We start from the raw sequence: 13,174 nt of genomic DNA, 5'->3' as shown, positions 1-13,174 counted from the left end.
CTCTTAATCAGATGTCATGCACCATCTGAGATAAAAACTTCTAAGTTAGAGGTGCAGAATCAATAGCAAAAATGGAAATGTTTTTCTCTAATGCACTTGGAGACAACCCGTGCATGTGGATGAACTGAGCATCAATCAGGTTCACCCCTGCCCCACTGTCGATAAACACCTCAATCCCTACAGTCTTGGACTCTAGCGCCACCTCGGCAGTCAGGAGAAATTGGGTACTACCAATCAAAGACAAATGCAAGTTCTCTGACTCTCCTCTTATCCCTCCAAAAGTCAGATGGGAATTAGACATCCCCCTTTTCCTTTTTGACGCTGAATGCATGGACATACATCAATAAAATGTCCCTTTTGTCCGCAGAAAAAACACACTCCCTTCCTACGACTAATGTGCTTAAAATCAGATCCAGGAGTAGCTCCCACTAATTGCATGGGTTCGTCCCCGGACATAAACCCTGGAGTATCTTCACCCAAAGTGTCAGAGGAAGACGATACGTTATGTGAGTGGGGGCCCTTAGATTTCTCTCTCAGGTGTCAATGCATACTGCAAGAGACATAGCGGCTTCCAGAGACTCAGGATTCTAATGAAAGGCAAAAGCGTCCTTCAGCCTCTCTGATAATCCCTGACAAAACTGACTACGGAGAACCATATCGTTCCACTCAGTATCCATAGCCCACCTCCTAGACTCAGAGCAATAGATCTCAGCAGAACGCTCTCCCTGACGAAGGCCACGTAGCTTGGTCTCGGCCAGGGAGGTCCAATCCGGGTCATCATAGATGAGACCCAGAGCTTTGAAAAATTCCTCCACCGACCGGGGAGACTGACATCCGGTGTTCAAAGAAAAAGCACATGACTGGGCGTCCCCTTTAAGCAACAAAATAACCACACCAACTCTCTGAATCTCATCCCCAGATGAGTGTGGACGTAGCCTAAAATACAATTTGCACGCCTCCCTAAACAAGCTATCCACAACTCCAACAGAAGCTATAAACCGCATAGCATAGTGTGAGAAACAAAAATAAATAGAGATGGTTAAATGATCATAATAGCCACACCTGGGGAAAGAAGGTGTGACAAGAACCAGAAACAACACAGATGTCATTTGATCCAAGCGGAAAACATGTCAGATCAAACCACGTGTTGCCAGTCTCACTGATCTCCTGCCACCCGTGACAATTATATTGAATGGTCTAAAGAAGAGATCAGTGCGATCCCATAACACATTACTAGTTTAATCTATCAACAGTGTGCTAAATGTACATTGTTCAAATCCATCTCTGTTGACAGCGTCAAAGAACAAGATACTACAATTTCTTTTGTCTTTTACCCATTAATATTCTGACTATTCTATGCTGCTGCTGAGGTTAAAAACACTTAATACCTAATATCTAAAATGCTTTATATTGTGATCCCCAATGGGGGCAGGGACTGATGACAATCTTTGTACAGCACTGCAGAAAAGAAAAGTGCTATATTAAAGGATAGAGTAAATGGTAGCAATAACTACTTTGGCAATGCATGTGGAAAATTATGTTATAATGACAATCCTGGCATTGACATGACTAACATTACATCATATTATATTACCATCTCAAAACTTCCCAGTTTTGTTTGCTCCTGCAGTATAGACCATAAGTTATCCATTTGTTCCCATGTAAATGCAAGAATGGAGTCCATCCAGCAAGGATTCTAAAAAAACGACAACATATACATTAATATTAATGAATGGAAACATATTTAGAAACGGTTTCTCTTTTTCCATCTCCAGGTTCCAACTTTTAAAGAATTTCATCCGTATGTCCTAACCATATTCATTAGTTCTGTTCCTCTCAAGAATACATCACCTACCAGTTCTAAATGCAGACAGACAATTGCTAAATGTAGACGTCACAGAAACAAGAAGACATGATTTTTTCAATTTTCTAATGAATACATATTATAAATTGACTCATAAAACATGACAATAGATCAGCTTCAACTAAAGACCTGTGGAATAGAATGCAAAATGGAGTAAAATCAGATAAAACACTTAGCACAAACATTTATAAAACACACCAGTAAATGTTAAAATAATTTTTTTTTAAAGTAAAAAGTTAAGTTAATCGGGATAAAGCACAACATTGTCCAAAATAGATTAATAAAGTAGCATTTTAAAGAAAAGATATGTAAATACAAACCCTTAACATAAAGACTTACTTTCAGAGAAAGACAATTTTGTACTTTTTCTATTGCTTCTAAAATACCAGATGAGTGGTTGCGTAATAAAAAGTTAAATATATCTTCTAATATGGTTTCCATAGTAGTGTAGCCATCCACACTTAGATCATTCAACATAAGTTGCTCTTTCACCTTGGAAAGAAGACATTGAAATGTTACTAGAATTCATACAATTTGTATGTAGAGAACAAGAGAAGTAAGGTAAGAGAAGTCTGTAAAAGAAAATCTTTGATGTTAATCCAACGTCATATATACCACCAGATCTCTCATTTGGACATGTCATAGTTTTATTCCGGCCGCATCATGGCATGTTTGCCGTGCTGCCGCCGGAACTCCGCCCCACCCCCATTATAGTCAATAGGGCCGGAGAGGTAGTCCAGGGGCACGCGTGCTCTAGGGGCAGCACGGATACGACAGGCTGTTCACCCGCCGGAACAGCCTGCCGGAGTTCCTTGCCGCTAGTGTGAAAGTAGCCATAGCTGGCCAGCCTTAAATGAACACTATACAGAAGGAACATTAAAAGGGTCAACCCTTGACAACACCTTATCTCCTTTCACAGGATAGGGGATGTGTTTGATTGGTGGAAGCCCCAGTGTGCCTGCCGCTCAATTCAACTCTATGGGACTGCCAGAGATAGCCAAGTGCTTGTACGCGGCTATCTCTGGCAGACCCATAGAGTTGAATGGACATGCATGTGTGTCTGACACTCCATTTTAACGGGTGGACCCCAGCCAATCAGACACTTATCTCCTATCCTGTGAATAGGGAATAGGTTGTTGCCATGGGATCATGGAACCACCCCTTTAAAAGTTCCAATCTATTGTACAACAAGTAACTTTAATAAATACAGTATTTCAGATATAACGTGTGAATTAAGGCCTTTGAAAATGTCTATAGGGTGTGTGGACATCTACAGTTACAGATTCCAAAATGTGCTGCCAGTGTAGAACACACATTTTGAGTTATATGTATTAAAAGATACATAGCTGCACATTTAGATACGATTGACCTATTCAGCTTAGGATTTACTTTTTGAGGGTCCTGAGTTAGCAAATCTACTATGTGACCTGAGACAGATATATGTGGCAAGCCACAGATGCTGCTGTCATTTCTTTGCAAGTTCCTTGTTTGGATGCACCAGCACCCTCACAGTGATAGAAGCAACAGTTACTTACTTAGTAAGAGACATGCCATGCTTTCTTCATACATGATGGTCATGTATTCTAGAGAGTACGCTGATTGTTAGTGACTGTGAGAGTCCCACACTAGAAAATAGTAGCGGTCAAGACTCACCTGCTCCTATATGATTTACCAGTGAGTTTTTCTCTATGAGTAAAATCTTTTGCAAATTGTGTTTAAGGAAAGGCTTTACACATGGCAATGTCATCGTATTATGGCTCCTACCTAGAGCCTCAGCATTACCATCTTGAAGCATCGCCAATGATTTATCACTGCACATAGCACACTGAAGACATGTAGCTGTATTTCAACATGTAGTATAGGACTGCTTGGAAACAAGTGTTACACAAACTTAGGTCCATTACAAAGACATAATAAAATGTGTCTGTAAGACGGTCAGAATATTATGGGGGTGGTCTATGACCACTGGAAACTCACTCAAGGGTGGCACAGTAATAAAGCACAAAGGTATTGGTTACACACAATATGGTGGAAATCACACACACACACAGTTGTGAGGCAAGGGGCTTGGTGGTTACTAATTGCAATGGAACAGTTTCTATGTATAGTTTGCAAAATAACCCCAAACATGGTTGTCAACAGTAGCAAAGCAGTCTCCTTACTCCTCAGGAGGTTGTCACAGGTAGCAGGACAGTCTCTAGACTCGACAGGCAGTTGCCACTACGCATTGGTACTCCCTGTGCCCCACATACAGGGTACTTGTACCAGGCAGTTGACCCTTGCAACCACACAGACACTTTCTGCACTCACAGTATACTCACTTCCAGTCAGCAGCAGTCTAGAAGAGGTTCATGGAGTAAACAGTGGTCCTCCCCAACTCTGTTGGATCTCAGGGTCTCTACCTCTCTCAGCAAGCCCAGCTCCAACCACAGATCCTCTTCTCTGTGTACTACAAGCATGTGCACGCTGGCTCAGAAGTGATATACAACTAGTGGACTGACCAGGTCCTCAACAGATATAACCCCTGAGAGCCAAGCTAGGTGACTTCTTGATGCTAGTATGGTATAAGTACAGTACATCTCAAATACTTTGCCTACACATAAATGTAGTTTACGTTTCACATATAATCCCCTTGCAGATCAGATTGTACAGTACATACTGTGGCCACAGTTCAAAGATACAGTTTGCTAGAAAGGTTTGTAAGTTCTCACAAGAAAAACTTCAATAGAATGCCAAAATAATGGTGTAACCCCTGAATTTGTGTTGCCAGAGATAGGGGTTTATAAAACAGATGTAGCAGGGGACCAACTGCATAAATCCCACAAAAGTCATACAGGCCATAACTAATTAATTAACTAAATAAACTAAAGTTGCACCTCTCCCCCATAAATCTTTAATAATTTAGAATATATCTTGAGATTTGTTCCCATTCAATTGCTTTAGAAGACAATATCTCACAGTAGAAGAGCACAGCGCTGCTCATTTTGGTCTCAGGCTTTTCTTTCACCATCATTCTGGAAACTATTCATGACCAAAATTATTTATTAGATAAATCTGATTCTATTTTTTAGAGTACAACTAAGCAGTTTTGCAGCTGTGAGAATAAAGAAATTCCACTGGGGCTCCTTTCAGATGATTTATATATAAGTGAATCTGAGATCATTTAGTGAGATGGATTTATCTCCCCTTTTTTATTAGAATTGTGTTCTCAGCCAAAATACATTTGGAGACATCAACAGCACTGCCGTGTGGCTACTTGAGCCCTATTCCGAGTGCTGTGAGGTGAAGGGTGATGCTGACATAATAAAATGCTAAATCCTAATGATGAACATAACTACAAATGAAGACTTCTGAGAAGTCTGGTCTAAGGCTACTTTCACACTTGCGTTCAGAGCGGATCCGTCTGGGGTCTGCCCAGATGGATCCGCTCATATAATGCAGACTTTGGATCTGTTCAGAACGGATCCGTCTGCATTATATTGTAGAAAAAATTGTGAAAGTAGCTCCAGACGGATCCGTTCAGACTTTACATTGAAAGTCAATGGGGGACGGATCCGTTTGAAAATTGAGCCATATAGTGTCAAATTCAAACGGATCCGTCCCCATTGACTTACATTGTAAGTCTGGACGGATCCGTTTGCCTCCGCACGGCCAGGCGGACACCCGAACGCTGCAAGCTGCGTTCAGGTGTCCGCCTGCTGAGCGGAGCGGAGGCTGAATGCTGCCAGACTGATGCATTCTGAGCGGATCCGCATCCACTCAGAATGCATTAGTAGCTGGACGGATGCGTTCGGGGCCGCTTGTGAGACTCTTCAAACGGAGCTCAGAAACGGAGCCCCGACGCTAGTGTGAAAGTAGCCTAAGTTTACACTTGTCTAAATATTAGGTTGGTAAATCTTCCCCAATGTATAAGTGTTAGGCCTTATGCACACAACCGTTTTTTTTTTAAGGTCCGCAAAAACGGGGTCCGTAGGTCCGTGATCCGTGACCGTTTTTTTGTCCGTGGGTCTTCCTTGATTTTTGGAGGATCCACGGACATGAAAAAAAACGGATCCGTCCTGAATTACAATGCAAGTCAATGGGGACGGATCCGTTTGACTTTGACACAATATGGTGCAATTGCAAACGGATCCGTCCCCCATTGACTTTCAATGTAAAGTCAGGAGTCGCTTTTATACCATCGGATCTGAGTTTTCTCCAATCCGATGGTATATTTTAACTTGAAGCGTCCCCATCACCATTGGAACGCCTCTATGTTAGAATATACCATCCGATTTGAGTTAGATCATGAAACTCAGATCCGACAGTATATTCTAACACAGAGGCGTTCCCATGGTGATGGGGACGCTTCAGGTTAGAATATACTAAAAGAACTGTGTACATGATTGCCCCCTGCTGCCTGGAAGGTGCTGCCAGGCAGCAGGGGGCAGACCCCCCCTCCCCCCCTGTATTTAACTCATTGGTGGCCAGTGCGGCCGGCCCCCCCTCCCTCCTCTGTAGTTAACACATTGGTGGCCAGTGCGGCCGGCCCCCTCTCCCTCCCCTGTGGTTAACACATTGTGTAACAGTCCTACAGGCTCACCTGAGTCAGAGGACCGCTGGCTGGAGGTAGGAGTGGAGCCCAGTGGCAAGGACCGCAGGCAGGTAGTAGGTGCAGGAAGTCTGGCAGAAGCGTAGTCGGTAGGCAGGCGGTGGGTCAGGGCAGGCGGCAGTAAGCGTAGTCAGACAATCCGGATGGCAACGGTGGTAGCAGTTCAGTAGGTAGGGACAAGCAGAAGAGTAGTCGGTAGGCAATTCCTGGTCAGCAGTGGACTTTCAATAGTAACAAGAGCAGCAGATGAGGAGACGCTTGATCAAGGCTCAGGAGCTCAATAATCAGCAAACTGGAGTGCAAGGGGCTGGACTTATATAGGGAAGTACCAGGTGTGGGGAATCAAGGGTAATGAGCAAGGCTTGGCAAGACTGAGGTAAACTAATAGGCTTCAGGGAGGAATGTCCAGAGAGGACGGTAGCCTAGTAAGCAGGGCTACCGCCTGGGATGTGGCTGGTCACGGGTTCGAATCCCGACAGTACTCCCCCCCTTCCAAGGTGACCTCCGGGCACCGCAGGGGCAGGCTTACCGGGGTGCCGTTGGTGGAACTCTTTTACCAGTCTGGGGGCGTCGACATTTTCTTCTCGCTCCCAGGAGTTATCCTCAGGAGGGTAACCCTCCCACCCAATTAGGTATTGTAGTCTTCCCCGGTGGATCCTGGAGTCGAGAATCTTTGCGACAACATATTCTTCTTCACCCTGTACCCTCACGGGTGGTGGAGGGGGAGAGTGGCGGCCTGTGAAGGTGTTCTCCACGTATGGCTTGAGGAGAGAGCAATGGAAGACAGGGTGCACCCTAATGGAGTCCGGAAGGTCAAGACGGAAAGTGACCTCGTTGATTTGTGTGGTGATCCGGAACGGACCCATGTATCTTTGGGCAAATTTTTTGGAGGGGACCTTTAATCTGAGGTTCCTGGTGGACAGCCACACCTTGTCTCCCACATGGAAGCCCGGGGTGGGTTTGCGACGTCTGTCTGCTCCCTGTTTAAAGCGCCTCTGGGCAAGCTGGAGGTTGTCTATAATGTTCTTTTGTGCCTCCTGTAGGGTTGTTAGGCGTTCGGCCACTGCTGGGAGGGTGGAGGCGACGGGTAGGTGGGGAATGAACACCGGGTGCGAGCCTGTGTTAGCAAAGAAGGGGCTGTGCTTGGTTGAGCTGTGCTCAGCATTGTTGTAGGCGAACTCGGCCGTGGGGAGATGATCCAGCCAGTCATCCTGCAGGTGGGAGCTGAAACAGCGTAGGTATTGCTCTAGGGTCTGATTAGTTCTCTCCGTCTGCCCGTTTGACTGAGGGTGGAAAGCAGAGGACAGGTTCACTTTAACCCCGAGCGCCAGGCAGAAGTTCTTCCAGAACTTTGAGGCAAATTGTACGCCTCGGTCGGAGACCACGTCGTCCGGGATCCCATGCAGCCTGAAGACCTCTCTGAGAATAAGATCGGCCGTCTGTTTGGCTGTGGGTAGGCCTTTGTAGGGGATGAAATGGGCCATCTTGGTGAGACGGTCGACCACGACCAGGATGGTGTTCATCCCTTTTGAAGGAGGAAGGTCTACCACAAAGTCCATGGAGATCGAGCCCCAGGGGCGGGAGGGAATCGGGAGGGGTTGTAACAGACCCACGGGAGAGGAACGAGGAGTCTTATTGCGGGCACAGACCGTGCACGAGGAGATGTACCTCTTGATGTCCTCCTTGTATGTTGGCCACCAGAAGGAGCGGGAGAGAAGCTCCTGGGTCTTTCTTGTGCCAAAATGACCGGCCACCTTGGAGTCATGGTTGAGTTTGAGCACTTCGAGCCGTGCGATTTCTGGTACATATAGTTGTAGGTCCTGATGAAACCAATGACCGTTCCTAAACGTAAGGCTGACATTGCCTGTGGGGTGGGAGAGGAAGGGGTCATTTTCATATCCTTCTTTGATTGTGCCCAGGAGTTCTTTAGAGTAGGTGGCCCCTACGACCCTTCTCTCGGGTAAGATGTTATTTTGGCCCTTGTTACTCTGTGAGGGCTCGGAAAACATTCTGGAGAGGGCGTCAGCCTTGCCGTTTTTTGATCCAGGGCGATAGGTGATGAGATAGTTGAAGCGGGAAAAGAATAGGCTCCATCTGGCCTGTCTGGCTGAGAGTCTCTTAGCGCTGCGGATGAACTCGAGGTTCTTGTGGTCAGTTAGTACGATTATGGGGTTGGTGGCTCCCTCCAGCAGGTGTCTCCACTCGGAGAAGGCATCCTTGATCGCCAGTAGTTCTTTGTTCCCGATGTCATAGTTCTTCTCGGAGGGGGACATCTGGCGGGAGAAATATGCGCACGGGTGTAATAGCATCCTCTCCCCTGTCCGTTGTGACAAAACTGCCCCCACCGCAGAGTCTGATGCATCCACTTCGACTGTAAATGGGAGCTCGGGGTTCGGGTGGATTAGGATTGGGGCAGAAGTGAAGAGGAGTTTCAACTTGGTGAAGGCCTCCTGGGCCTCGGGTGTCCAGGAGAAGGGGACTGCCTTCTTGGTGAGTTGGGTGATTGGTGCTATGACCTTGGAGAAGTTCCGGATAAACTTCCGATAGAAGTTGGCGAAGCCAATGAATCTTTGTATCTCCTTCTCGTTTTTCGGAACGGGCCAGTTCATCACAGCTTGGACCTTCCCCGGGTCCATACTTAGGCCCTCTGGGGAGATGATGTATCCGAGGAACTGAGTGGTGGTTCGCTCAAACTCGCATTTCTCTAGCTTGATATAGAGAGAGTTCTGTCTGAGTCTCTGCAGTACCCTGCGGACGTGTTCGCGGTGCTGCTCGAGGTCTTCAGAGAAGATCAAGATGTCGTCCAGGTAAACGACTACAAACAGATCCAGCATGTCCCTGAGGACGTCGTTAATGAAGTGCTGGAAGGTGGCGGGAGCATTGCAGAGTCCGAAAGGCATGACCAGGTACTCGAAATGACCATAACGTGTCCGGAAGGCGGTCTTCCATTCGTCCCCAGGGCGGATTCGGACGAGGTTGTAGGCCCCTCGAAGGTCGAGTTTGGTGAAGATCTTCGCTTCCCGGAGTCTATCAAGGAGTTCGGAAATCAGTGGGAGCGGGTACCGGTTTTTTACGGTTATGTCATTAAGCTTTCTGTAGTCTATGCAGGGACGCAGGGAGGAGTCTTTTTTCTCTACGAAGAAAAAGGGGGCTCCCGCGGGGGAGGTGGAGGGCCGGATGAACCCCTTCCTCAGGTCCTCGTCCAGGTACTCTTTCAGAGCCTTGAGTTCAGGCTCTGAGAGGGAGTAGATACTGCCAAAGGGTATTTCGGCCCCGGGCAACAGTTCTATAGGGCAGTCGTAGGGTCGGTGTGGTGGCAGCTTGTCTGCGTTTTTCTTGTCGCAGACATCCTGGAACTCTCGGTATTGAGGGGGTAGCAGATCCTTGACGGATAGTTTAGAGATGGTGGTGTCTTCGGGTGGAAGGACGGGTTTGTGGGAGCAATTTAGCGTGCAGAACTCGGATGGGAATCGTATGCAGCGGGTTTCCCAGTCCACCAAGGGGTTGTGGGTGGCCAACCATGGGATGCCCAAGATCACTGGGAACTTCGGGGAAGCGATCAGAGAGAAGTGGATCTTTTCACGGTGATCTGGTTCTATGAGGAGTTGTAGTTCGGTGGTCTCGTGAGTGGCCGGCCCCGAGGAGAGTGGGGATCCGTCGACGGTTTCCAGGTCAACGGGGGCTGCCTTGATTGTCCGTGGAATGTTCTTTTCGCGGGCGAAGGTTAGGTCCATGAAGTTGCCTCCCGCCCCGGAGTCTAACATCGCTGAACAGGGCAGTTGTCGCCCCTCAATGTCGATGAGGATCGGGATGATGAAGTGGGATCCATGAGCCGCCGTGTTGTTATTTTCAGGGGCTGCTGGCGGGGTTGGAGTTTGTGGTTGCTCCTTTAGCTCCGTGACGGCAATAGTCTTTCGGATCTTTTGAGGACATTTGATGGCAAAATGACCTGGCTCCCCACAGTAGAGGCAGAGGTTTTTGGCCAGCCTTCTCTCCTTCTCAGCTGTGGATAGGGACCTACGTAGAGCGTCGACCTGCATAGGTTCAGTTACTGACTGGGGGTCGCGCTGGGCGGTGGAAGAGAAGGAGTAAGTGGGTCTGCGGTCCGAGGACCAGAGTCTTTCTTTCTTCCTCTCGGAGAGTCTTTGATCTATCCGGATGCATAACTGAATGAAGTCATCCAGATCGTCCGGGGCCTCAACTCTGGCGAGTTCGTCCTTTATTAATTCTGACAGGCCTCGCCGGAATTGGCTTCTCTGTGCCGCTGGGTTCCAGGTGGTGTCCGTGACCCAACGGCGAAACTCGGCGGTGTATTCGGCGACGGAGCGTCTCCCTTGCCGCAGACCATGTAGTCGCGCCTCGGCTGTCGCACAGCGGTTGGGGTCATCGAAGACTTGGCTCATGGCGGTGATGAAGTTGTTTAGGTTGTCCAGGAGCTGACTGTTAGTCTCCACGTATGGTGATGCCCATTCTAATGCTTCATCCGTCAGGAGATTGACCACGAATAGCACCTTCTTTTTCTCGGTGGTGAAGGGGGCCGGGTACATCTGAAAATAGATGCGGCATTGGTTTAGAAACCCCCGATACTGGCGTCTGTCGCCGCTGAATCTTGATGGGAGTGGCATGCGGATGTCTGCGGGCGCGCCGCGGACGTCCAGGAGTTGCCTCTGTAGTTCAATAATCTCCCTCTGTTGGCTTTGGACTACGCCTTGGAGCTGGGCAAATTTCTCCTGATATGTTGTACCAAATTCTTGAAGTTCGGAGACCTGCTTACGCAGAGTGGCCATTGCGGACTCCATAGTTTTGGCAGATTATTCTGTAACAGTCCTACAGGCTCACCTGAGTCAGAGGACCGCTGGCTGGAGGTAGGAGTGGAGCCCAGTGGCAAGGACCGCAGGCAGGTAGTAGGTGCAGGAAGTCTGGCAGAAGCGTAGTCGGTAGGCAGGCGGTGGGTCAGGGCAGGCGGCAGTAAGCGTAGTCAGACAATCCGGATGGCAACGGTGGTAGCAGTTCAGTAGGTAGGGACAAGCAGAAGAGTAGTCGGTAGGCAATTCCTGGTCAGCAGTGGACTTTCAATAGTAACAAGAGCAGCAGATGAGGAGACGCTTGATCAAGGCTCAGGAGCTCAATAATCAGCAAACTGGAGTGCAAGGGGCTGGACTTATATAGGGAAGTACCAGGTGTGGGGAATCAAGGGTAATGAGCAAGGCTTGGCAAGACTGAGGTTAACTAATAGGCTTCAGGGAGGAATGTCCAGAGAGGACGGTAGCCTAGTAAGCAGGGCTACCGCCTGGGATGTGGCTGGTCACGGGTTCGAATCCTGACACATTGGTGGCCAGTGCGGCCGGCCCCCCCTCCCTCCCCTGTAGTTAACACATTGGTGGCCAGTGCGGCCGGCCCCCCCTCCCTCCCCTGTAGTACTGTAGATTCATTGGTGGCCAGTAGGCCCCCCTCCCTCCCCTCCTAATTAAAATCTCCCCCCCTAATTAAAATCTCCCCCCCTATCATTGGTGGCAGCTGAGAGTACCGGCCCGGCGCTCCTACTACTGGTAATTGAAAGGTCTGTGCGGCGCATTGCTTATAGCACAGACCTGTCACTTACCAGTAGGAGGAGCGCCCGCCAGTCACAGACATCGCAGCTCGCAGGTAAGTATAATGCTTCTAAAAATTGCTAAGTAGCGTCCTGGTTGCCATGGTTACCGATCGGAGCCCCAGCGATTAAACTGGGACTCCGATCGGTACTCTCCGCTGCCACCAATGATGGGGGGGGAGATTTTAATTAGGAGGGGGAGGGAGGGGGGCCCACTGGCCACCAATGAATCTACAGTACTGCAGGGCAGGGAGGGGGGGCCGCACTGGCCACCAATGTGTTAAATACAAGGGAGGGAGGGGGGGACCACTGGCCACCAATGAATTTAAAACTGGGGAGGGAGGGGGGTGTGCCCCCTCCTGCCTGGCAGCACATGATCTCTTACAGGGGGCTATGATACGCACAATTAACCCCTCAGGAGCGGCACCTGAGGGGTTAATTGTGCGGATCACAGCCCCCTGTAAGAGATCGGGTGCTGCCAGGCAGCAGGGGCAGTCATGTACACAGTTCAAAGTATATTCTAACTAGAAGCGTCCCATCACTAAGGGAACGCCTCTGTGTTAGAATATACTGCCGGATCTGAGTTTTCACGAAGTGAAAACTCAGCTCTGAAAAAGCTTTTATGCAGACGGATCTGCGGATCCGTCTGTGTGAAAGTAGCCTACGGCCACGGACCGCGGATGCCAATCTTGTGTGCATCCGTGTTTTTTCACGGACCCATTGACTGGAATGGGTCCGTGAACCATTGTCCGTCAAAAAAATAGGACAGGTCATATTTTTTTGACGGACAGGAAACACGGATCACGGATGTGGCTGCAAAACGGTGCATTTTCCGATTTTTCCACGGACCCCATGAAAGTCAATGGGTCCGCGAAAAAAAAAGGAAAACGGCACAACGGCCACAGATGCACACAACGGTCGTGTGCATGAGGCCTAATGAGACAGTTCAAATGGGAATAAATGCTCTACAATAAATTTGGGTGATACCCTGGCCTAAAGCTTGGATTGACTTGGGTGAATTCAGCTTCGGATTACAAAGGTGATTTGTTCAAAAACTTTGTTTAAAATGTATTGGAGCCAAACTTCGTCTTGCCCGAATTTGCGTAACACTTTAGTGAATTACTACGGT

The 13,174-nt window shown here is 48.3% G+C and overlaps 1 protein-coding gene across 3 annotated transcripts in view; it reads right to left on the bottom strand.

The window, feature by feature from the left end:
- Positions 1-13,174, bottom strand: part of CPED1 (cadherin like and PC-esterase domain containing 1) — a 463,541-nt gene that overhangs the window by 299,869 nt on the left and 150,498 nt on the right. For all 3 annotated transcript variants that reach the window (XR_005774778.1, XR_005774791.1, XM_040411583.1), the window contains exons 9-10: positions 2,204-2,356; positions 1,595-1,696 (exon numbers count right to left, since the gene is read on the bottom strand). Coding sequence is in view for 1 of the 3 variants with exons in the window: in XM_040411583.1 (XP_040267517.1) it covers positions 1,595-1,696; positions 2,204-2,356 (255 nt within the window). In the remaining 2 variants the exon portion in view is untranslated. The remainder of the gene's footprint in view (positions 1-1,594; positions 1,697-2,203; positions 2,357-13,174) is intronic.

The sequence above is a fragment of the Bufo bufo genome, chromosome 1 (genome assembly GCF_905171765.1).
Source record: "Bufo bufo chromosome 1, aBufBuf1.1, whole genome shotgun sequence".
Taxonomy (NCBI): Eukaryota; Metazoa; Chordata; class Amphibia; order Anura; family Bufonidae; genus Bufo; species Bufo bufo.
The sequence above is the reverse complement of the archived record's forward strand: the minus strand, read 5'-3'. Positions and strand labels throughout refer to the sequence as shown.